The sequence below is a fragment of the Petromyzon marinus genome, chromosome 43 (genome assembly GCF_048934315.1).
Source record: "Petromyzon marinus isolate PM22_M1 ecotype Great Lakes invasive population chromosome 43, UKy_Petmar_22M1.pri1.0, whole genome shotgun sequence".
In the NCBI taxonomy this organism is placed as follows: Eukaryota; Metazoa; Chordata; class Hyperoartia; order Petromyzontiformes; family Petromyzontidae; genus Petromyzon; species Petromyzon marinus.
The window spans coordinates 7,755,411-7,782,558 of record NC_133709.1 but is presented as its reverse complement, the minus strand read 5'-3'; the positions used below and the strand labels follow the sequence as shown (position 1 = coordinate 7,782,558).

General features: G+C 48.0%; 3 protein-coding genes across 7 annotated transcripts in view; 1 reads left to right on the top strand and 2 right to left on the bottom strand.

Moving 5' to 3' along the window:
- Positions 1-10,901, bottom strand: part of LOC116951649 (uncharacterized) — a 61,955-nt gene extending 51,054 nt beyond the window's left edge. Inside the window, exon 1 of one of the 4 annotated variants that reach the window (XM_032970444.2) lies at positions 10,607-10,901. The gene's annotated coding sequence lies outside the window, so the exon portion shown is untranslated. The other 3 variants (XM_032970437.2, XM_032970440.2, XM_032970438.2) reach the window with 3 other exon arrangements.
- Positions 10,902-14,297: 3,396 nt separating this feature from the next.
- LOC116951650 (uncharacterized) lies at positions 14,298-17,355 on the top strand. The gene is made up of 2 exons (XM_032970445.2): positions 14,298-14,415; positions 15,257-17,355. Exon 2 carries the CDS (start codon positions 15,281-15,283, stop codon positions 17,147-17,149), a length of 1,869 nt encoding a protein of 622 aa, XP_032826336.2. The 5' UTR covers positions 14,298-14,415; positions 15,257-15,280; the 3' UTR covers positions 17,150-17,355.
- The window catches only part of KDM1B (lysine demethylase 1B), a 44,328-nt gene continuing 34,007 nt past the window's right edge, over positions 16,828-27,148 (bottom strand). For both annotated transcript variants that reach the window (XM_076073774.1, XM_076073775.1), the window contains exon 23: positions 16,828-16,847. The gene's annotated coding sequence lies outside the window, so the exon portion shown is untranslated. The remainder of the gene's footprint in view (positions 16,848-27,148) is intronic.

Genomic DNA, 27,148 nt, shown 5'->3' with positions numbered 1-27,148 from the left:
TACACACTTACCATTACCCACACCCGCACACTAATACACACTCACGATTACACACACACACACACTAATACACACTTATCATTACCCAAACACACACACTAATATACACTCACCATTACCCACCCACACACTAATACACACACCATAACCCACACACTAATACACACTCACCATTACCCACCCACTCACACACGAATACACGCTCACCATTACCCACTCGCACACACTAATACACACTCATCATTACCCACACACACACTAATACACACTCACCATTACCCACACACACACACAGTAATACACACTCATCATTACCCACACACACATTAATACACACTCACCATTACCCACCCACTCACACACTAATACACACTCACCATTACTCACGCACACACACTAATACACACTCACCATTACCCACACACACACTAATACACACTCACCATTACCCACTCACACATACACTAATGCACACTCACCATTACCCACACACACTAATACAAACACCATTTACCCACCCACACACACACTAATACACACTCACCATTACCCACCCACCCACACACTAATACACACTCACCATTACACACCCACTCACATACTAATACACACTCACCATTACCCACCCACACGCACACTAATACACACTTACCATTACCCACACACACACTAATACACACTCACCATTACCCACTCACACACGAATACACACTCACCATTACCCACACACACTAACACACACACTAACACACACTCACCATTACCCACCCACACACACACTAATACACACCATTACCCACACACACTAATAGACACTCACCATTACACACACACACTAATACACACTCACCATTACCCACATACACACACACTAACACACACTCACCATTACCCACACATGCACACTAATACACACTCACCATTACCCACACACACTAATAGACACTCACCATTTACCCACACACACACATACACACTCACCATTACCCACACATACACACTAATACACACTCACCATTACACACACACACTAATACACATTCACTATTACCAACCCACACACGAATACACACTGACCATTACCCACACACACTAATACACACTCACCATTACCCACACACACTAATACACACTCACCATTTACCCACACACACACATACACACTCACCATTACCCACCCACACACACACTAATACACACTCACTATTACCCACCCACACAATCACCATTATCCACCCACTCACACACACGAATACACACTCACCATTACCCACACACACACTAATACACACTCACCATTACCCACACACACACAGTAATACACACTCACCATTACCCACACACACACTAATACACACTCGCCATTACCCACACACACACTAATACACACTCACCATTACCCACTCACACATACACTAATGCACACTCACCATTACCCACACACACTAATACAAACACCATTACCCACCCACACACACACTAATACACACTCACCATTACACACCCACTCACACACTAATACACACTCACCATTACCCACCCACACGCACACTAATACACACTTACCATTACCCACACACACACTAATACACACTCACCATTACCCACTCACACACTAATACACACTTACCATTACCCACACACACACTAATACACACTTACCATTACCCACACACACACTAATACACACTCACCATTACCCACCAACTCACACACTAATACACACTCACCATTACCCACCCACACGCACACTAATACACACTTACCATTACCCACACACACACTAATACACACTCACCATTACACACACACACACTAATACACACTCACCATTACCCACCCACTCACACACGAATACACACTCACCATTACCCACATACACACACACTAACACACACTCACCATTACCCACACATACACACTAATACACACTCACCATTACCCACACACACACTAATATACATTCACTATTACCAACCCACACACGAATACACACTGACCATTACCCACACACACACTAATACACACTCACCATTACCCACACACACTAATACACACTCACCATTTACCCACACACATTAATACACACTCACCATTACCCACCCACACACACACTAATACACACTCACTATTACCCACCCACACAATCACCATTATCCACCCACTCACACACGCGAATACACACTCACCATTACCCACACACACACTAATACACACTCACCATTACCCACACACACACACACAGTAATACACACTCACCATTACCCACACACACACTAATACACACTCACCATTACCCACACACACACTAATACATACTCACCATTACCCACACACACACACACTAATACACGCTCACCATTACCCACCCACCCACACACTAATACACACTCACCATTACCCACACACACTAATACACACTCACCATTACCCACCCACACAAACACTAATACACACTCACCATTACACACCCACTCACACACTAATACACACTCACCATTACCCACGCACACACACACACACTAATACACACTTGCCATTACCCACACACACACTAATACACACTCACCATTACCCACCCACACACACTAATGCACACTCACCATTACTCACACCCACACACACTAATGCACACTTACCATTACCCACACCCACACACTAATACACACTCACGATTACCCACACACACACACTAATACACACTTACCATTACCCAAACACACAACAACAACCGCCATTCGCCACTAAGTGGCGGTGACGTCACCACGACGCTTGTGTCAGGCTATGTGCACCGTGAGGCCACGTGAAGTGTCGAACACCCGCTGGCAGGAGGTCACAGGGCAGACCCAGGTGCCACGGGTCGACTGACTTAGATGACTGGCTGATGCACCACCTGTGCCCCCTACTGTGCCAACCTGCTGTGCTTTAGCCACCCGGCGCTCCGCTCGTTGTTGTGAGCGTCGCTCCTCCGCCCTCCGTTGTTGTTGGAGGGCGACTGCCTCCAACTGCCCAGTAGCGTCCTTCACGAGCCTCCTCCACAGAAGCCGATCTTGACACCGCTGGTACCAGTCATCGGCAAGTCCACTCAGCTCCACGTTCTCCTGTACCACATCACTCCATCTCTTCTCTAGCCCGTGCCACGCCCGTTTAACCCCCTCGATCCGGCCGAACAAAAGCTGTTTCGGCATGCGGTGGCTGGGCATACGGGCTACATGACCCAGCCAACGCAGCCTTGCCTGCCGGAGGAGCTCACCGATGGGACCTTGCCCAGATCTTTCAAGGATTTGTGAGCTTCTCACACAATCCAGCCTGGTTAAACCCAGGATGGATCGTAGGCAGGCTAGCCTAAATGTTTTTTAACCGGCGAAGATGTTCCATTAGGGGGGTCCACGTTTCTGAAGCATAGAGAAGGGAGGGAATGACCGTGGCCGAGAAGACCTGAAGCTTAGTGCGGAGCGACAGACCAGGTAGCTTCCACACAGCGTTACGCAACCGATGAAAAGATATTGCCGCTCGACTGATTCGGAGTGAAACCTCTGCTGTTAAACTGGAGCCGGTCATAAGCACACTGCCCAGGTATGGGAAATTCTCCACTCTCTCCACAACTGCCCCATCACCGATTGGGAGTTGTGGGGGTGCAGTGTCCGATGGTACAAAATACCCAGGCAGGTGCTTAGTTTTTGTGGGGATGATGGTAAGGCCCCATCTCTTAGTGGCACGCTCTAGTCTCATCAGCAGCGACTCCAACTCCTCTTCTGAATGAGCAGCTATTACCCAATCATCGGCTTACATAACGTGGTTGAGCAATAGGGAGCCATCCCTTGACCGCACCTGGGTATCGATCAGCCTCCCATTATATCTGTACCAAATGGAGATTCTCCCGGTACAGCTATTGAAGGCTTCACGAACTACGTGGTCAAAATAGATGTTAAATAATGTGGGAGCCAGAGGACATCCCTGTCGCACCCCAAGGTGTACAGGGAATGGCTCTGACTCCCGGCCATGTAGTTTTACCCGGGCCCGCTCACCATCATGAAGGTCCTTAATGATCGTGAGCAGAGGGTCAGGGACTCCAAAAGCACGAAGAACAACCCACAGCCCAGGCCTACTGATGGTATCATAGGCATTGACCAGGTCAATAAAGCAGAGATGTAGGTCTTGCTGGAATTCCCCACACCTCTGCTGTAGCAGACGGACAGAAAATATGGCATCTGTGCAGGACCACCCTTTCCTGAAACCGCATTGGGGCTCTGCAAGCCTCTCCTCAGCGTGCCTGGCAAGGCGATGTTGAATAATCCTTGCCACGACCTTTCCTGGCACACTGAGGAGTGAGATGCCCCTGTAGTTGTTACAGTCTGTGTGGTCGCCCTTCTTAAAGAGGGGGACCACCAGGGTATCCTTCCAATCCTGCGGAACCCGTCCAGTGGTCCAGACTGTTGTTATGATGTCATATAGGGCAGTCTGTGCACAAACGCCACCCTCCCTCAGCATTTCACTTGGGAGATCATCTCTGCCCGCTACCTTTCCTGGTCTCAGACTCCGGATCGCCTTCAGTACTTCCTCAACAGATGGCACCTCAGCCAGCCACTCACAGGGGGTGACTTCTTCCAATATTTTCGGCACCGCAGCCTCAGCAGGGTCATCCCCACTTTGTGCCACGATGTTTTCCGGGCTGAGGGATTTTCCCTCCCCCAGGACCTCACAGAAATGCTCAGCAAATCTGCGAACCTGTTCCTGGGGGTCAGAGATTGGATCACCGTTTTTTCCCCAAATGATGGTAATAGGTGTGGCGCTGCAGGTTACTTTTTTGATCGAGTTAAATAGAGATTTGTGATCGCGGGCCACTGAGGCAGACTCCATCTCCTCAGCAACCCGCGACCACCACCCATCCTTGCAGCGCCTCACGGCTCTCCGAACCTCCGAGCGAAGGCTGCGGTAAGCCTCCTCATTCTCTGACGTGGGATTCTGTAGCCGATGACAGTGGGCCTGTCGCTTTTTCTCAACTATCCTGAACACCTCCTCTGTCAGCCAGGGTCTCTGGGGAGGTCTGGACCGCGTACCCAAAGCAGCCAATGCAGCTACATGAGTGACAGTCCTAAACCTCGCCCATTTACCCTCGACATCAGGAGGTGTGGAGGACGATGCCAACCCCAGCTGCAAGCGATGATGAAATTCGCGCTTGCAAATAGGGTAAATAGAGTACACACATTCACACACACAAACACCAATACACACATACAGACCTATGCACACACGTATACAGACAGACACCACAGACCAGTAAGACACAACTTACTAATGCACATTCAACGTATCCACACTCACCAACAAAACGAAAACAATGCACACACAGAGCGGCATTATTTTGACAAGTGCCCCACATGCGGTGCCGTAGCCGGGACAATTAAGCACACGCATTAATATAATCGTCCGGGCATATTGACACACAAACACACTCACACCACTCATGGCCACAACTGTCACGGGCCATTCGCCACTAAGCTGCAGCGACGTCTCCGCGTCGCTTGTGCCAGGCTAGGTGCACCTCGTGGAATGTGGAAGGCTCTGCTGCTGGCAGAAGGTGGGGGGGGGGGAGTCAGAGGTAGGTGCCGTGGGGTTTACCGAGACGATTGGCAGATGCACAAAGACAAATATCCCCCGTGTAGCCTGTTAACAGACTTTCGGGGCGAGTGCTGTTAGCGAGCAAGCACCCTATGAAGGCCACCGGCACTGTGGCACACGAGTAGGGCTGAACGATTAATCGATTTCAAACCGATTAATCGCAATTAGAAACAATGCGATTGGCAAATCGCAAAGGTTGCGATTTGAGAAGTCCTATTACTTTTGTTCGATTTCAATTAAAACATTCTAAGAAATACATGTTGGAAGCAATTAATATCTTTTAAGTTCTCATCCTTGCATTAGAATATATAAAGCAGTTCATATGTTGATGGTATCACGTGGTAACCCTCCATCATCACGTGTTTACATCTATTGCACAGTGAATATTGAACTGAAGCTTGACTTAACAAAATTTTAATCGCAAATCAAACCGCACTATGCCAGAAAAATCGCAATGAGATATTTTCCCAAAAACGTTCAGCCCTACACACGAGCGGGTGGGTGGGTGGCCAGCAACCACTCCTGGCCGCCTTTGTCTCTCTAGTGGTGATGTTTACACACATGAGACGCACTCATATTCACAGTAAATGTGCACTCAGTTGGTAACATGAACGGTAGTCACATAGCAACAGACTCACCATTACCCACACACACACTAATACACACTCACCATTACCCACCCACTCACACACTAATACACACTCACCATTACCCACCCACTCACACACTAATACACACTCACCATTACCCACCCACACACGCTAATACACACTCACCATTACCCACCCACTCACACACTAATACACACTCACCATTACCCACACAGACACACTAACACACACTCACCATTACCCATACACACACTAATACACACTCACCATTACCCACCCACTCACACACTAATACACACTCACCATTACCCACCCACTCACACACTAATACACACTCACCATTACCCACCCACACACGCTAATACACACTCACCATTACCCACCCACTCACACACTAATACACACTCACCATTACCCACACAGACACACTAATACACACTCACCATTACCCACCCACACACATACTAATACACACTCACCATTACCCACACAGACACACTAACACACACTCACCATTACCCACCCACACACGCACTAATACACACCATTACCCACACACACACTAATAGACACTCACCATTACACACACACACTAATACACACTCACCATTACCCACCCACACACACTAATACACACTCACCATTACCCACACACACACACTAATACACACATTATACATGAACGGTAGTCACATAGCAACAGACCTATTCGTATTGATCTGCAGTATACCCACATAGACACATTCTACAGACATTCTATATTCGTATGTAGATGCTCATTCTATTGGTAAGTGTGTATACGCATGCACACACACACCATTATTATGGGAAAATAGAGCACGCAAATTCACACACCAATACACATATAGAGACCTATACACACACAACAAAACAGACACAATAAACCAATAGACACATAGATGCAAAGACATACACAAATCAATGAACGTATTCTCACGACGCACCAATACACTCGCACGTACAAACACCAACCATCCGATACACATTCTTATACCAACATAAACCCACCTGCACACACAGACCCATACCAATAGACCTTTAAAGACAAAGATCCCCCATGTAGCCGTTTACAGACTGTTGGGGCAAGTGATGTCAGCGAGCAGCACCTATGAAGGCCGTGCCGACACGATGGAGGTGGTGCGACCCAGCCGCCTCTGTCTCAGACCCCAGTGCTGATGTTCACACAAACACACACGCACGCTCCTTCGTCTTAAGGCCGACGACGACCGGTGCAAGATATTCGCCGACGACGCCGACGCTATTGGCACCGTGAGCCACCGGAATCGAACTCGGGTGGCCAGGGTTCGTAGCGCAGCAGCGCTAACCGCTGCGCCACCGCTCCCCCCCCGCCCGGCCCGCCCGCCAATGCATTCACACCACCCACACCTGCACAGACACACGCGGAAAACGATACCCACCAAATTACTCGGCGATGCCCATTGAAGACAAAGCAATGCAGCAGCAGCAGCCTCTGCTGCTTCTCGCTGTGCAACAAACAGCTCCTTCCACGACAGCCCTGCCCCTGCCCTGCATCGGCAGCGCAAGGCTAAAGGCAAAGATCCCCCGTGTAGCCTGCACAGAACGCCGGGGTCAAGTGCCGTCGGCGAGCACCTCCGAATGCCCGAAACGAGGCCGGGAACGACGAGTGCGCGCCGGTGTGTGCACGCACGCCGCAAACCCGGCCGCCTTTGTCTCCCCGTCAGTGGTGATGTTTGACACACACGGAGCCAGTAGTAGCAGGGGCGGGTTTTTTGTTGTTGTTGGGATATTGGGTCACTTGACGTTTGGCCGTGGAGCGGGAATCGAACCGGTTTCCTTTCTGTAGATCATTTTTTGTGTACGCAGAGTAGTGTTCCACCAGAGTCTCACGCGGCGTTAATACAAAAAAAAAACAACAACGCATCATTCACTCAAACCCCGGTGCGCGGCGTTTGTAAATGCAAAGACAAAAGACAATACGAATTAATGCGCTGAACCCCTTAGGGGGGACGGCGACTTGGGGAGATGCCTTCATCCAGCAGTGGATTGATCAAGGCTGCTGCTGCTGCTGATGGTGAATACGAGCAGCACACGTGCAGGGCCACATCAGCCGGCATGTGTCTCCGACCTCGTCAGATCTCGGAAGCTCAGCGGAGTCGAGAATGGATAGCAATGATTTGGATGGATGACCACAGCGGGTGTTACAGGCTGCTCTGGGGGGGGGAGGGGGGGAATGTTGCTTCGTGGTTGCCCAGCAGACGGCAGTAGAAGCACACATTCACTGTTGTGCTGTAGTCTAATAGGCGTCCACATTTACCTATGCTCCCCTGGCTTTGGCCAACCCCAGCGTGGTGAAGTATGGTCAACTACTCCGCAATGACGGACGCGGCGTGGGCGAGGGAGGCACTCATCCAGCAGTGGATCGACGACAAAAGCGATATACTGTACAAGTGCATTTACGAATAAAAATATGGGCAATTCAGTTAAATATATCAATGTTAAATGTGTAATGGTGTGTGTGTGTAATATGGAAATGAAGGCCATACAATACAATGGTGACATTTGTTGTCATTTAAATGTATAATGGCGATTTATGTATTTTAAAGGATTATAAATACATCGTGTATATATTTTTGTAAGAAAAAATATATACTAGTTCCTGAATAAATGATTGTATATGAATACAGCTACAATCAATGCTTCCACTTGCGTGTGATGTCATGGGTGCACTGCACAGCACGTAAGTGGGGTTTTCCCCTATATTCACGAACACATTTTTACACATTTTTACCAAGGTATAGATCTCATGACAGTCATACCAACATTATTCCATGACCAATATTATGAATAAGTAGTATTTGTTGTGTTATTGTAAATGGGTATATATGCGCACTGACCGGCTGACTTTAATTCTTGGCTTGAACCATCGCCGTCCGGTGATTTAAATTCGACCATAAATACCAAATCAGCACCCCGCACCGCCACTCCCCCCTCAAATACTACACCTTAACAAAAAACGCACCACGTGTAAAAAATAAAATAAAAATGATGCTGTTTGACTATGACTTGGTATAAAATACTAGAAGGGAAACGTTAAGAAAATATACTGTGACCGACACGCCGCCGCCACCAAACACCGTACGCGCACTGAAATTGTTCAAGATGCCAGCCGGCTGATGAGATATCTTAAAGGAAATAAGATGCCGATGTTAAGAGATAGACTGCCTGAGATGTCGGTGAGCGATGTGAGAGGGAATACAGCAAAGGAGGAGGAAATATGCGCGAGAGAAATGGACGAATACAGTATAGAGTGTATACTGTGCCGATTACGCATGATATTGGACGATAGTATCTAGCACACGTGCCCGCAATATCGCGCACGCGCGCGCTGCTCAAATAGAACAGCTGATTTGGGATCATCATCATCGACGTCGTCACCATCGCCATCATCGTCGTCGTCACTAAGACCATCCTCTTCAACATCTCCATCACCACCGTTAGCCGTCAATATCATTAAGACTATCATCGTCTGCATCTTCATCACCACCACCACCACCACCACGTGCACCATCATCATTGTCATCATCGTCACCACGACCATCATCCATCAACATCACCAAGGTCATCATCTTCGCTACCACGTGCACCAGGCCATTATCATTATTACCATCATACACCAACATCCTCGACACCATCATCTTCAAACACCACTACGACCACATCACCGTTACCACCACCGTTATCATCGTTAACATCAAAAGACCATCATCTTCAACATTTCATCACCAAAACCGGCACCAACACATCATTACCGTGTCTGAATTAAAATGATAATTTCACTTAAATCATTAATATCAACATTCATGCAGATAAATAATTCATGAATGACTTATTATCATCACGTTTCGTCATCACATCTGACAATCATCACCACACCATTATCAAACAACATTCCACATCACGTCTGACATTTATCACCACCATCATCGTGATCAATCAATACCAACATCATGCACATCATCACATCACACATTCATAAACAGCATCATGATGTTGCAATGGTATGTGTGTTGCATCGCACGTCACCACCACCATCATCAATACCAACATCGCGTTCACAATCACCACATCGCACACTTATCACCATTGTGACCATGTATTGTTGCATGACAATAACTACACCACCACCAATAGCAACATCACGTTACTAACTTATCTTCATTACCACCACCATAATGTTTATGATGTTGTATTTGGTAAGCGATCTGTCGCATCAAACATCACCATCACCACCAACATCACATCGCACTGCCACCACCATCATCGTTACGTTGTAATGCTACGTGTGCTGTGTTGCATCGCAATGACCTTACCTGGGGGTGGGCGCTACTGTGGTGACGGGTGAAGGAGGGGTAGAGAGGAAGGAGAAGGAGGAGGAAATGATGACGAGAAAGAGGCAGGAGCCTTTTCCGAAGGTTTTGACGTAAAATGCCCTCGAATAGAAATCCTTGCTTCTATTTGCCCCGAGGGCGTCGAGCAACCAAATCCGAGTTTTCTTCCACTACATTTCCCATGCCCGAGACTCGCAGTGCATAGAGTGCCGTGTTACACACACACACACGCGCGCGCACGCACGCGCGTCTGTGTGCACTGTGTACATACATATGTAGAGGAGTAGTGGAGGACGTCATGTCACTCGGGGGGGGGGGGGGGGGTGAAAAGGGATGACGTCAGAAGTTACGGGGGATATATAAGGGGGAACCCGTGACGTAGAGGGGGTCGTAGCGAAGGGCCAGGAACGGAGAGAGTTTGGGGGAGTCGGGATCCAGGGTAGGGGGGATCAGCGCCAGGCGTGAGTGACTACTTCACTCGGCCGACCGAGTTGGGTGATCCCTCGGTCGGTGCTGGGGGGGGGGAGATCACGCATAGCCTGGGTGGAGCTAGGGACCTCCCAGTAACCCTTTCCCCTGGGGAGATATTAGGGTTGTCACCTGTTGGGCGTAAGCCTTTAATAAGTTACCGGCAGTAGCCCTTAATAAACCTTGGCATCAGCCCCTACTAAAGAACCGTGTCGTCAGTTGCACCTCAGCACGTATGCACAGAGTGATACGTGTGTGCAGTGTATGTGTGTCTGCATATATTCACAACGGTAAAAGTGCAGCCCTGCAATTTCCTGCTCACGCCACTGCTGCCGGAACGGCCTCGACTCGCGAGAGCTTTCCTCTCGTGTCTTTAGGGTACTTGGCCTACTCTTCCATACTGGCCAGACGCCTCCCGTGAAAGGTGTAAGTGCCCACACTTTACCCCCCCCCCCGCCCACGTGTTCACCAGTCTTATTAGCAGGTTGAGTGTGTGTGTGGTGGGTGAAAGTGTGGCGACTCCCACGTCTTACAAAAACGTCTGCCCCAGCGTGGCACAATTGGCCAAATTCCCTCCGGGGAAGCTCTCTGAAGCAGAGGCCGCTCCACCAGCAGTGTGGTGAGCAACTAATTTCAGGGCCTGCACCTTTATATTTACAGTTTATTATTGCTAGCCATGACCTACCTATTTTAATTTCTATCATCAAAACTCATCAGCCTGGGTCAATCGACTGCTTGATGAAGACCTCTCCCCAATTCCGCCGCCTTCTCCCGCGATGCTTCGGTTCACCTGTAGCTCCTGGACACGAGTTAATTGCATTGCTCCATCTCCCGCGTGCGCGCGAAACCTCTTCGACACGTTCCATTTACTGGATGCCACCCCGTAATAATTCCTCACCATCGTCCATCATCAGCATTCCCTTCCCAAGAGAAATGTCCTGCCCAAGCCTACTTTGCCTTTCCCCAAAAAGTTTGAATTCTGTCTTTAAACGGCATGTTATCTGTTATCTAATCCATGTGCTCAAGCTTTTTCCTGTCTCTCAATGCAATTTCCAGCGTGTAACTCGATGCTTCTTTGGGCACTCTTCATTCAATTTATTCTTGTGCGGTTCTTTAAGATTTATCACGTATTATTATAATAATTATGAAATAGAGACCCCCCCCCCCCCCCACCGTATAGCCATTACAGAGTTTTGGGGCAAGTGCTGTTCACGAACACCGATGAAGGCCGGCACGGCACGCGAGGGGGTGGGTTGCCAACACCACGCCCGGCCGCCTTTGTCTCCCTAGTTTACACGTCACACCAGATGCAGTACTTATCGAAGGCTGAGTCTACCTAGGTGAGGCCCAGGGCCGGTTTAGACATTTGCCACTGGTGCTTGCCTTGAGCGGGAACCGAACTTGGCTCGCCGGAATCGAATCGCAGCGCGTTCACCGCTGCACAACCGCTCCCCACCTATATTATTACAGCACTGTATTATTAGACGTATTATTTGGTGACGTTCCGTTGGCTTTAAGTGTGTTATTAGAGTATCATTACACCTGCCTTATTGCAGTGTTATCGACCTGAAATGTGGTATTGATCCGAGATGTGTCCACACAGCCCCAGCCTTTGTCTCAATTCGTCGCTGAATGACCCCATCACGTGGTCAGTGGTGGGGCCTGGGCCAATGAGGCGCCCTAAGCAGACTTTATTTTTTTTTTTATAAAACTCGTAGTAAAATAACAGACATGAGATGGATATGCAGTAAGATGAGAGAAATTGCGAAACAAAAGAGATCAATTGGCTTCGTATGGTAATCAGCTTTGGTTGTTAAGAGTTATATTTCGTGCTTATTAGATGCACCGTATTCTTCATGGATATAGGGCCCCTTGAGCTACTTGGAGGAGGGCCCCCAAGCAGTTGCTTAGCCTGCTTTTGCCTTGCACTGCCACCGCACAGAGTCAACGTTGCACGAGGGCGATCGAATCGAGGGCTGAAAAGCTGGGCGACGAAACGTCGAGTTGAAGGAAGGGCAAATTGACCTTTGGGGCTATCCATAAATGACGTCACGCACCTGGGGGTGGGGGGGTCAGACATTTGCGACGATGTGTGACGCGAGGGGCGGGGGGTGTGAGAAATGTGACGTCACATCAAAATGCGCAACTTTAAACAAATATAGACACGTTCTACTTAATAAATTAGACTTTTTAATAAATATTTTCTCCTTCAACATCAGAGTGCAGCGCCACATTAAATACGCACTACAATAACAATAGTTTAAAGCGATTTGAAGCATGTTTTTTTAGGGGGGGGCAGAGCTTTGTGACGTCATATTTGAGGGGGGGGGTCTGTCTTTTTGTGACGCCGTGTGACGAGGGGGGGGGGGGGCAAAAATCGTTCAAAATCGCGTGACGTCATTTATGGACGGCCCCTTTGAAGAAGTTGAGCGCTGGCAAAAAAAAAAATATTATTTACATTCAGAGGAGGAGGGCGTTTTGTGTGAAACTCTGGCAGTGGTGTGGCTGGCCGGAAGGTTTATACCATGCCGCATAAGTCTCGCACAGCTTAAATTATGTAATATTTAGGATTAACGTCTTACACATTAATATACACTCGTTAAACGTTCTATGGTATCTTCTCTCCCACACGTACGCAACTGCCGCGTCTTATGGGCTTGCCTTGATAAGCAGCTTGGAACCTTGCGACACCATCCCCCACTGTCATCTAAACTGACAAGTGGCACATTTACACGGTGCAGTCAAAAAATAACACGTTTACAATGTGTACCCAAATACAGCCATGGCCGGAAGAAAAAAAAAACCTGTAAACACACATACAAATAAACGTACCACTACCAAAAACGGACCCTGCCATGGTGCAACGATCACCAAACAGGGCTTGTGTACGAGTGCGTTTTGTTGCTGAAAGTGGCACCGAATTTCCACGGGCATATTCAATATTTCTCCTGCACAGTATCTATTCCGCGTCCTGTGCCCTCCCCTGAAAGACGAAGAAGCATTGCGCTAACCACTGCTCCCTTATTTTCTTTCTGGGTACAGCATGTAAATATACTGTGGGGGGGGGGGGCACCCTTATGTGAGGTGTTGGGTAAACAGGAAGGATAAGTGAAAGGGGGCAGTGGTGGTACCAGAGGCAAGGGCAGGACCGAGTGAGTGGTTCGTGGGGGGAGTGGCGGTGGCGGGGTAGGGTGGTGGTGGGGAGGCAGTGGTCATGATCCACGTGGACAGAGAGGGAAAGTAAGGGGCAAGGCAGAAGAGCAGGTGACAGCGACCCAGGGCAGCACCAGTCATATGGGGCAGCTAAGAGTTCAAACTTCACAGTAAGTCTACAACCTACGATGTGACATTAACGTTATATTTATATACTATACGTAGCGAGTGTTGTGAACCTCTAATTAATATACGTAACATATTGCCGTGTAACATTTAATGACGAAGTTGTAGACATTAACACACACAATGTAGGAAAGTTAAATACATAACTGCGGATCAACCCGTCATCAAACATGATTCTAGAAAATAATTAATTGGTAAAAACATATTCCCGTACAATATACTGCGCAATTCATTAGTTAGCAAATGTAACCCATGTTTAGAGAAGAGAAAGTGGGTTGGTGTAATATAGGATTAAGTTAACATCATAATCATTGAACAAATACAGAAATTGTGGACTTTCTTGTACATTTATGTGCATATATAGTACGCATAGAGATTGTAAACTAAATCAAACACGCTGTGTCTATATTTATTACATAGTGTAAATTACAGTCACACCCATACACACATAAAAAGAGTCTACGTGCATACAACAAGGAGCCAGAAGCTGCCTTTATCCATATTTCAGTTTTTCACATCACATTCCACGGGAGGCAAATGACTTGCTCCGCTGATGTCGGAGATCGTATATGTTGAAGTGTTTAGCGGGTCTTAAACCTCGATCCTTCCATGACATTAAACCTTCGAGTGTAACCAATTACCCTCCAAGCCGTAACTTTTAAAAATTGTTGGCTTTGGGGATTTTTCGAGCTACAAGCATATAGACTTGGCCATATTTACATCAAATTTCTACCCATTCTAGACGAGCAGAAAATACATCAGTCACGCTCATCTGCTGTGCATTGGACATCCCGAAGTCAGGTCCACACCTAACCCCTTGTGCAGATTTCATTGGCCGCTGCCACGACCATGCTGAGCCTGCTGCTGAGCCTGCTGCTGAGCCTGCTGCTCGCAGGCTGCCCTCTCCCCTCCGATGCTGCCACATGCCCCCCGCAATGCACCTGCCCAATCCGGGGCTCCGTGCACTGCAATGGCCTGGGCCTCAGCCTGCTGCCCACGGGGCTGCCCTCCTTCACCACGGACCTGCAGCTGATGGCCAACCGTATCTCCTCGCTGCCCTCCGGCGCCCTCGCGCAGCTGCCGCAGCTGACCTCGCTGGCGCTCTCGAAGAACGCGATGGAGTCCCTGCCGCCCGATGTCTTCCACCGGTGCCCGCGTCTCGCCCGCTTGTCCCTCTCGAACAACCGGCTTGCCCGGCTGCCGCGGGAGCTCCTGGAGCGAACGCCCGAGCTGTTGGAGCTCTTCCTCTACGGGAACGCTCTGAGAGGTGTCCCGCGAGGCATCTTCGACGAGCAGAGGCGGCTGCAGCAGCTGTGGATCAACGACAACCGCATCGAGGACCTGCAAGAGGGCGTCTTCTCGCGCCTCGCTCAGCTCCGCAACCTCAGCCTGGAGAGAAACCAGCTGAGCGACCTCCCGGGGGGCATATTCGTCGGCCTCGGTAACCTGACCGGCCTCTGGCTGTCTCGGAACCGTCTGACCTCCCTACCGGAGACGGTGTTCCACCCGCTGAGGTCCCTGCAGGAGCTCATGCTGTTCGGGAACTCGCTGCGGTCCCTGCCGCCGGACTTGTTCGACGGTCTGGAGTCGCTCATGAAGCTGGGTCTGTCGCGGAATGCACTCACGACTCTGCCCGCGGGCGTCTTCCGCAGCCTGCGGGAGCTCAACGACCTGTCGCTCTTCTCCAACCAAATCTCCGTGCTCCCCGCTGGCGTCTTCGACCCGCTCGTCAAGGTGCGGGAGCTTTGGCTGTACAGCAACAACCTCACTTCGTTGCCGGGCGGCCTCTTCTCCCGCATGCAGAGCCTCGAGCTGCTCATCCTGAGCAAGAACCACCTACGTGACCTGCACCCGGACACCTTCCAGAACCTGACCAGCCTGACGGAGCTCTCGCTGCACACCAACCTGCTGCGCACGCTGCCAACCGGCCTCTTCCGTGACCTCTCCTCGCTGCAGTCGCTGTCGCTGCACTCGAACCGGTTGTCATTCCTCGCCGGCAGCCCCTTCCGGGGCCTGTCTGCCCTGCTCAACCTGCAGCTGCACTCCAATAACATCTCGTCGCTCGACGAGCCGCTGGCTTTCGAGGACCTGCGCGCCGTTGCCAACCTCACGCTGCACGACAATCCGTGGCGATGTGACTGTGCCGCCCGGCCGCTCGGCGCGTGGCTAGCCGGTCGCTCCATCTCCCTGGGCAACACGGAGCCGCGGTGCGACAGCCCCCTGTTACTGGAAACGGTGGAGCTGGTGAACATGGACGCGTGGCTCGACCCCCTGTGCTCCACCTCGCCCGCTCCTTCCACGATAACGACCACGGCAAGAAGCACGCGCGAGGCTTTCACGGTGGAAGGAGTCACCTCCGGTCGTCGGCCCGGTGGTACTTCGCCGGACACTCCGTCTCCTCCAGTCGTCAACTCCTCTGCAGGGCCGACAACAGAGGGGCATTTTCCGACCTCGACCACGAAGCATTCAACGCGCTCCGCCACACCGCCTGCTCCGTGCGGGGCGCGATGCGAGTCGTGCGCCACGGAGGCCGTGTCGGATCTGGTGCCCGGCGTTGACCGTGGCGGCGTGGGCTGGCACCGGGCCGGGTTCGTCGTGCTCGTGAGCATAGTGGTCGTGCTGCTCCTGCTGCTCTCGTTCCTGCTGCTCGTGCGGTGCTGTCAGCCGAAGGCGCCCAATGTGAGGCTAATCAGATATCACACCAGGCCCATGTTTTAATTGGCGATTGGAAGCATCGTTTGACCGGGCTGCGTCTGATCGAGATGGACACGGGACTTCTCAGCGCCGGAGGCATGGACTGCTGCGAGTGACCGTAGAGGTTTAAGGGCTCATACTCTTTGGTTCTATTCGGTAAAGTCACGTAGGTAAAAAAATAAAACAACAAAAAATCACGACGTTTCGACCACAACACAAGTGGCCTTCATCAGGTGAAGGGACCAACCTGTCCAGAGGACAGCGTTGGAGTGAAAAAAAAGTCAAGCGCAGGTCGCCTCCTTTAAGCTGTGAGTGGGTAAACAGAAAAGACGCCTTGACAAAGGAATTAGCATAAAATGCAAAGCTGTGCAAGCTCGCAAATAGCATAAAAAATACATTAGCACCACCGTGAGAGTTTGGGATGCCACTAATTGAATGAACATACTGTACCATTAAAAATTCCTTTAACGTTTGGTTCGATTTAGAACATCTTTCCAATGGTTGCTTAATTTGAAGCCATCTCGGTTGAAATTGTGTCTGTGTTTGTAGATCTGAATTGCCTCGTGAACAAATCTCTGATAAAAACCCGTGGGTTTGCAAAGAACCTTGGTATCGGAGAAAATTATATCGTGATCACCCACAGCGTTGTAACAATGATCAGCTACGGCAGAAGAATTCGTTTTGCCGTGTTTCAAATCTGATTTGTGCTCGCGAATTCGGTCAGAGACATGTCGCTTTGTCTCCCCGATATAGCAATCACCGCAGGTACAACTCACTTTGTAAACCCCGGGGTACTGTAAGTCAGGAATGACATCCTTCACGAATGGGATCAGATCACGAATTTTGTGCACTGTATTGAACCGGACCTGGATCTTGTGTTTGTTTAGAATTTTGGAAATCTTTTTAGTAACGCCTGCTATATATGGTAGTGTGATGGTTTTGACCGGAGTATCAAGTGGTTGTTTCTGTATGGAGGGAGAAACAGCTTGGCATCCCAAACTCTCACGGTGGTGCTAATGTATTTTTGATGCTATTTGCGAGCTTGCACAGCTTTACATTTTATGCTAATTCCTTTGTCAAGGCATCTTTTCTGTTTACCCACTCACAGCTTAAAGGAGGCGACCTGCGCTTGACTTTTTTTCACTCCAACGCTGTCCTCTGGACAGGTTGGTCCCTTCACCTGATGAAGGCCACTTGTGTTGTGGTCGAAACGTCGTGATTTTTTGTTGTTTTATTTTTTTACCTACGTGACTTTACCGAATAGAACCAAAGAGTATGGATCCTTGCAGTCACGAAAGCTTTAAATCTAGAAGGTTTAAGGGCTCTCACAGCCGTTTACACCGATCCAGCGCTGTAGTCGTAGTAGTCGTCGAGGTTTGATTAAATGTCTCACAGGCGTTGCGTTAAACAAAGCCAAATATCCCACGTGTAGCATTTAACAAGCCGTTGGGGCAAGCGCTGTTAGCGAGCATGGTCCGCGAGGTGGTGGTGGTGGTAGTGGTCAGCACCTTCCACGGCCGGCGTTGTCTCACCAGTGGTGATGTTTACCCACCACACCAGGTACTGATTTAGAGCTGAGTGGATGACCCAAGGGAAGCACACGACCGGTTCTGATACAGGTCACCACTGATGTTAGCCGTAATTCGGAATCAAAATTTAGGTCTCTGGGTTTGTAGTGTAGTGACGCTAACCACTTTGCCACCACCACCAGAGACAAAAATCAAACTCTGGTGGTTTTGAAGTTTAATTTCGAAATATTCCGAACGATTAGCAGACTTGGACAATGCCCAAAACTATTCAAAACTATATTAAGTCTTAGCATACAAGCATCGCCCAGTTGATAGAAAAAAAAAACTTCATTTAATACCTGTTAATCACTATGAACATAGTAAGAATTGTAAAATATTGATAAGTAATGTATCCAGAAATGCCTCACTTAAGGGAGGTCTTGCGTGAGATATTTGGCCAATTGCTTTTTGTGCATTCAACAACAGCAAGGCATTGTGACGAAATCAAGATATCCATTATACGCTCAGTATGTGTGCAACGTCCAGATTAGCGTTGTCAAGTCAAATGACTTTCAAGATCTTGTCCGATAGGTTTAGAAGAAAAAAACCCCGATTCTGTTCAAGTTGCTCGGGAATCGAGGCATTACAACACTTGCTTTGATCACGATTACAACACTTGCTTTGATCAGAATCTATACCGCAGTGTTTAGTCAACACCCCGCGACCATGATTCTCCACTGCTGGATGAAAGCCTCCCCAAGTTGTCGACAATCTCTTACCAGCAATAGATTTTACATTTTAGTTCATGATACATGCAACAGCCACCGGTTGTTGTGGGGTTTAAATGTCCCTTATTGCAGTGGAGATATATGAATTTTAGGAGCGTTGATTCTTACACTTGCACATTTTACGCGTGTGTCGTGATCGTTCGGAATCGAGATCGATACATCATTGATACCAATATAAAGTCTGTGTCGTTTATAGTGTGAAGTTACATTTAAAACAATATTTATACAGAACGATGAGTTTCATTGTTAATCAACTTAATTATGTTTGCAGTGTTGTAATACATTTTTTAAAATCATAAATGAATCAGTTTCAATCCACTGCTCGATAGGCCTCTTTCATGATGACAACTCCCACACTCATGACCTTTTGTATTATCACGTGTTATTATAGGATAGATAGCTCAGAGCCTGTGGTGGCAATTCTATATTCCTATGGCACGGCCCAGTGTTCCTTGCAAGGCCGTAACTATAATATATATTGGAGAGGGACACATCCCCCCCAATACTCAAATATGCTCAAAATGTCCCCCCCCCCAATATATTGCTATAAAATAGATTTATGTTAATATGATTGTGGTTATGGTTGAACTTCATTAATCCCTAATCTCTGCCATTGCATACAATGAAACAAGAAAAGGTAAAGAATAAATAAATAAACAGCAATGCAATACAATACACTATTAGACATTATTGTAAAAAATAAATAAAAAGTCCATCCTATGTGTTAGTGAATTTTGTTTATATTTTAGGCAGGAAATTCGTTTTCAAATTTAGATTTTTTTTTCTGGGGGGGGGGGGGGTGGAACCCCCATACCCCCCTGGAAGATTTGGTCCCCCCTAATATTGACTCCATGGCTACGGTCTTGGTTCCTTGTCAATTCACTGCTGGATGAGAGTCTTCCCATTCCGCGCGGGTCGTCAAGAGTTACTTCACCACGTGGGTCAGTGGCGGTTGGTTAAGACCGGGAGCACTGAGGCAGGGTGCACAGAATTATAGTAACGATAATGCATTTTTCTTCAGCAGAGAGTGTACACTAAAAAGGGTTTCATAATCGGCATCACCCTATCGCTTAAATCGCTGTGGCTGGAAAAAGCATAAAGTGGTGAGCCAGCGCATGAAGGATTGCAGAATGGCCATGGAGGTGGCCCAGGACAAGAATGAGTGGAGGACGGGGACGTGGGAAGGGGGTTTTCTATACCAGTGGGGAAGATGCCAAGACTTAAGGAACATGGAGTTATAGTAATGGTGTATCAAATTATGTGCAATGTCACCAATTACACAAACATATATTATAATTCGCCGAGACACGCACGCCAGAAGGTGGCAGTGTCACTGCATAGGAGCGGTGATTAAATTAGAAATTGACTGGAATTGGGGCTTTGTACGTTGACAAATCTCAGCTGGGGGTCAAGATGTACACTTTTTTTTGCTGCGAGCGGCGCAGCTGTTTCTGCACGACAACAAATCACGAGCGTGGCCGCATGCCACCATCATTTAGTGTACAGCTCTTTGTCAATCCACTGCTGGATGAAGGCCTCCCTGGGATACGTTTTTTGGTCATTGGGGTGCGACCATAGTTTGTTAAAGACGTGACGATGACGGTGCTAACGGAAATCGTGAGTTTGAGACTTCGGAAAAGGCTGTAAAACGCACTAAATCAAGCGGGTGTCTTTATTTTTCCCTTTCAAAAATGCCAAACGTGGGGGAGGACCACCCTACCTACCTACCTCACTCGGTGACCTTTCCGGGGATAAAAAAAAAAATTGGCCAGCGCACCTCAGCTATGAATCCTACTAAAGATTACTGTGATAAAAGTATATTAGCCTTACTCATCGTTGATGTTAGCCAAGGCCGGGCAGCTCATATCACAGTGCACTGACCACTGCACCATCACTCAACCCCCATGGCACCTTCACTAGGTCCTTTATATTTCAGCGCGTGGGTGACGGTGAGGTTAGTGAGGGGGCGGAGGAGTTCACGAACCTGGGTAATTTTAGGCTACGCTCTGTCCTCGCTGCAGAAATCTGTGCCGTGGCTGCGTAATGCTGCGTGGAAGCTGCCTGGCCTGCTGATCCACGCAAAGCTTCGGGTCTTCTGGGCCAGACACATTAATGCAGCCATCTCTCTGTGCTCGACATATATGGGACCGCCTTGCCAAAAAATAATATCTGCAACAGCTTTATATGGTTAAGTTGGTCTGCTTATGTTTGACCCATCTTGGCTTTGTCTGGGTTGAACCTCATTATAATAATTAATCATTTACAGCCCTATCTCAATCCGCTGATGGATAAAGGCCCTCCCCACATCATGTCGATCACGAGGTTTGGGCCAAACTTCACCACGCAGGCGAGTGCAGGTTGATAAAGATGGGCTGGTGGGGTGGGGTGATGCCCGGGACCATTTCGAATATCACTCGCCACTGATGTTAGCCGTAGCCGGGATTAAAACTCAAACCTTTGGGTTTTTTTTTGCAGTTTGCTAACCGCTGTAGCAACTCATTAGCAGGACACAAATGTTTGCAAGACCTGGATTGCTATCCAGACAGAGGATCCTTTGCAATATCGACCTTCCATTCAGTCAATTGTTTGTGGAATAACTTAACAGCTATTGATGTAAACTCTACCTGAACAGATACGCCCAACACCTTCACAATACAGGGCATCTTTGAACAAATTGTGTGCAAACACACGAACGTATTAAAAAAACACATATTTACACAGACACACGTGTATAGAGCAATCGTGAAATTACCCATGCAGAAGGACAAGGTTATTTGCATATCATCTGTACACAATACGCAGATCTAATTATAGATACCCCACTAAAATAAGCAATAAATTATAGATAAAGCAAGGGTTTTATTTTCAAAGCTTCTACGTGTCTCTCACCATTTTCGATGCACTTATTAAATGTTCTTTAGCGCTCTCCCTCTGATAGACGCAAAACTATCGATTTCACAATACAGTACAGTTCTGTATATTCAATATGGCAACCTGTTGGGAAGAGGGTCATTAGAAATCAGTGTGATGTCTGCAATTGGATCACCCTGTATAACAACGTGCACAAGATGGGGCTGAACCAAGGATCCTGCCCATTCCCAAAAGTTCCACGGTTCAGCGCTGTTCCTCGAGCACAGACGAACATCTTCTTGTGCTTACTCTTTGGTTCTTTCGGTAAAGTCACGTAGGTGAATCAATAAAAAATTGAAATAAATAAATCACGACGTTTCGATTGCAACACAAGCAATCATCATCAGGTGTGACAACCAAAGCAAGACATTTTTTTTACTGAAGTCGGAGAGATGCCTTAGTTAAAGCGTTTATATAAGTCAGAGAGGGCGGTGGGGGGTAGGGACGGGACGTGGGGCTGGGCAGGGGGGTGGGGGGCTGTAAGTATCATGATGCGTTCTAGATTTGAAATTTTCGTGATGCGGTGCCAGGTGTCCTCCCCCACCCCGCACCACCGATTAGCGCGGATGTCCACGTGCGGCGCGAAATAATTTCAACGTGCACATGCGTCACGCTCGTTCAAACGAGCACAAACGCGCCGAACATCTGAGAGCGACACGTCGGCGACTTGAGCACGCGCAGCGCCTTCGAGCCATCCACATGGAATAGGGTTCGTGTACGAGGAGCGTTCCTCCGTCCACGTGGCGCCTCCTCCCCCTGCATGCTTGGCAATCATCAGCTACTCGCTCGCAGGTCGAACACGCTGCACACCAACGGCAACGCGGCAGCGCAATGTAACCGAGTCTCCGGATGCTTCTTGCGTTTAATGTTCCAGTTCGTTCCAGGTGAAGCAGACGGTTTGTGCGCTTAGGCGGAGCGACAACGCGGCATCGAAATAAAATGTCAGGAAGGACTGTGCTGGCAGTCACGCAGCAACGGAAGCCTGAGCCACAAAAAATTAAATAACTGACCGTCGTCTTTAAAGTAGCACCGTCTTAAACGGGAAAGGCATGGACCGCAGAGTTCTCTCGATTTTTTGTTGGCAGATTATCCGGGTCGCAGTTCAACCAAGCTTGGAAGAAATACCAAAAATATGTATTTATGCACGAAGCGCAAGGTGTCGTTGTAAGCCGTTCCTCGCGCCCGTGAGCGTAAACGTGTCGGCAAGCAAAGCGATTGCTTTTGCAAGGGGAACACGTGCTCTTCACCCTCATTCTACGTTATTTCAACGATAAATCAATATCTTTTATAGCCTAACTTACATATGGCTCACATCACCTGTGATTGTGTTATCCACGACATTCCTGAATTCCCTCCCCATTACCCCAGATAACTGAGAGTTGACTCATGGCGATTACAGGATTATTTTGTTTTTACGGTCAATACATTAATTAAAAAAATGTTAAGACGTAATAAAGGTTTTTTTGGGTTAGATCGCGTTATTTATAAATGCGTCGTAACCCTCCATCACCCGACACGGCCAATCAGCAAAAAAGTGTCACGTTGACAAAAGACAAATAGTTCACTACTTTAGCCCACCGGTGTGTTGAAGAGTGAATCCACAACATTTACACTTTGAGTACGACGTTTCGCTGGTAATTACATCCAGCATCATATTATGAATAATATTGGTCGCGAAAGCCTACGTATTAAAATGGCAAATTTTTGGTGATGACGGTGCCGAGATTTTTTCCTATTCGGTCCATGCGAGCAATAACGGTAAGTTTTGTGTCCATGAAACATTCAAGACGGCCGTAATAAATGGGTGAATATGTAAACGAGCCATCAACGGCACAGGCAACATAATCAGCCAATGCTGCACGAGGGCGCATGCCGTGCGGGTCTGCGACGGGGTGTGAGCCCAACAACAGCAAGCGTTGACAATTTGGCTGTCACAATCTCGGCTCACTCCGAACGAGGCAGCCGATACAACGTGCACAGCGCGGCTGGAATGATTGCAGTTCGTGAGCACGTCCAGCCCTATACTTTAATCAGACGTTAGAGCAAGGCAAAGCCATCGGTCATCATCAATCTAACATAGCCGTGTTCCAAGCAGCAGTCCCCTGGTCGCCTCGGCACCAAAGCCAGTGAGTGATTATTAGATGACTAATCATGGACAAACCACAAGCGCACAATGATAAACCCATACGCAACCAGTAAGAGTGAGCAGTGGTGGGGGGGGGGGGGGGGAGAGGGATTTGAAGGTTGGGGTGAGAGGTGAAAGCCAGGGGGGGTAAGGAAGGGACCGGCAGTGATGTTATTTGACTGGATAGGCGAGAGACCTCTGCAGAAATGGAATTAAGCAGCGATGCCTAGTTTAGACTGGGACCAGCGTGTGTACAGTATCACTCTCGTGTGCATTTGCGTACCATACGCCTCTGCCGATGCGTGTGTTTGAATTAAGGCGCCTAAAGTAAAAATACTAAATTTCGGCCCTTTGTCAATCCACTGCTGAATGATTAGTTGAGTCCATTAATCGACCAAATATTGTAATCGACTATATTTTGGATTACTCGGGCCCCTTTATACACGTTGGCCACCCCAATATCCAGCCTCCCGAAGGCAGGCAACCCCCTACCATCCACGCCCAGCGTGACGCAGCTGAAGATGCCGATGATGTCCCCAAGCTCTGCCTATCACCTCCCGTCCAACGGCACGTCAAGAGAGGTGAGACTTTTTTTTACAACCATTTTTGCATTATTGTCGGTAGTGATCAATAAACTTAGATAATCAGATATCCCAGCTGGTCGAGTGTTCATTAATGCTAACAGTGACAATGCATGCATGTAGCATTTGCGTTGTGCACAATTAAATTATGCCCGCCAATGGCCACTTGGCCTAATAAAGGCCACGTTGTGACATACAGTGAGGGAAAAAAGTATTTGATCCCCTGATGATTTTGTACGTTTGCCCACTGACAAAGAAATGATCAGTCTATAATTTTAATGGTAGGTTTATTTGAACAGTGAGAGACAGAATAACAACAAAAAAATCCAGAAAAACGCATGTCAAAAATGTTATAAATTGATTTGCATTTTAATGAGGGAAATAAAGTATTTGACCCCTCTGCAAAACATGACTTAGTACTTGGTGGCAAAACCCTTGTTGGAAATCACAGAGGTCAGACGTTTCTTGTAGTTGGCCACCAGGTTTGCACACATCTCAGGAGGCATTTTGTCCCACTCCTCTTTGCAGATCTTCTCCAAGTCATTAAGGTTTCGAGGCTGACGTTTAGCAACTCGAACCATCAGCTCCCTCCACAGATTTTCTATGGGATTAAGGTCTGGAGACTGGCTAGGCCACTCCAGGACCTTAATGTGCTTCTTCTTGAGCCACTCCTTTGATGCCTTGGCCGTGTGTTTTGGGTCATTGTCATGCTGGAATACCCATCCACGACCCATTTTCAATGCCCTGGCTGAGGGAAGGAGGGTCTCACCCAAGATTTGATGGTACATGGCCCCGTCCATCGTCCCTTTGATGCGGTGAAGTTGTCCTGTCCCCTTAGAAAAACACCCCCAAAGCATGTTTCCACCTCCATGTTTGACGGTGGGGATGGTGTTCTTAGGGTCATAGGCAGCATTCCTCCTCCTCCAAACACCGCGAGTTGAGTTGATACCAAAGAGCTCCATGTTGGTCTCATCTGACCACAACACTCTCACCCAGTTGTCCTCTGAATCATTCAGATGTTCATTGGCAAACGTCAGACGGGCATGTATATGTGCTTTCTTGAGCAGGGGGACCTTGCGGGCGCTGCAGGATTTCAGTCCTTCACGGCATAGTGTTACCAATTGTTTTCTTGGTGACTATGGTCCCAGCTGCCTTGAGATCATTGATAAGATCCTCCCGTGTAGTTCTGGGCTGCTTGGCAATGGTCTTGTAGCCCATTCCAGCCTTGTGTAGGTCTACAATCTTGTCCCTGACATCCTTGGAGAGCTCTTTGGTCTTGGCCATAGTGGAGAGTTTGGAATCTAATTGCTTCTGTGGACAGGTGTCTTTTATACAGGTAACAAGCTGAGATTAGGAGCACTCTCTTTAAGAGTGTGCTCCTAATCTCAGCTCGTTACCTGTATTAAAAACACCTGGGAGCCAGAAATCTTTCTGATTGAGAGGGGGTCAAATACTTATTTCCCTCATTAAAATGCAAATAAATGTATAACATTTTTGACATGCGTTTTTCTGGATTTTGTTGTTATTCTGTCTCTCACTGTTCAAATAAACCTAGCATTAAAATTATAGACTGATCATTTCTTTGTCAGTGGGCAAACGTACAAAATCAGCAGGGGATCAAATACTTTTTTTCCTCACTGTAACTACGAGAAAGTGGCTATGGCCAATCTGTTGTGGAGAGAATATCTCATTTGAATTAGGGCTGGTAGCCCTAGGTCATCTTAAGCAATTGGAGCACACCAAGGACGCTTGCATGGTGCCAATTGCATAATCCAACGATTTTGGCGCTTTAATTTTTGTCTGTCCACCAAGTTTGCAATGGAATCTTGTTGCCGGTGTAACATTTACTTAAGATTATACAGTAATAACAGATGCTCGATCGCCTCTCCACTTTCACTGTGGATTTATATATAAAGGGTTTTTTTTAATTGGCAACCTTTACAAGTTTCCAAATAATTCGAAGCATTCTGAAGTGAATACGTTGTGTCATCGTAATTCACAGAACTGTCAATCTGCTCCTGCTGAAGACCTGCCCATGTCGTGTCGGTGAATGGAATTTTTTGAATAAAAAAAATATTTTAGCAGGATAAGGCCCACTGAGCTACGTATAT

Bases quoted from the DNA above. Each gene is read 5' to 3' on its own strand.
- LOC116951650 (XM_032970445.2), top strand. From the start codon at position 15,281: ATGCTGAGCCTGCTGCTGAGCCTGCTGCTGAGCCTGCTGCTCGCAGGC.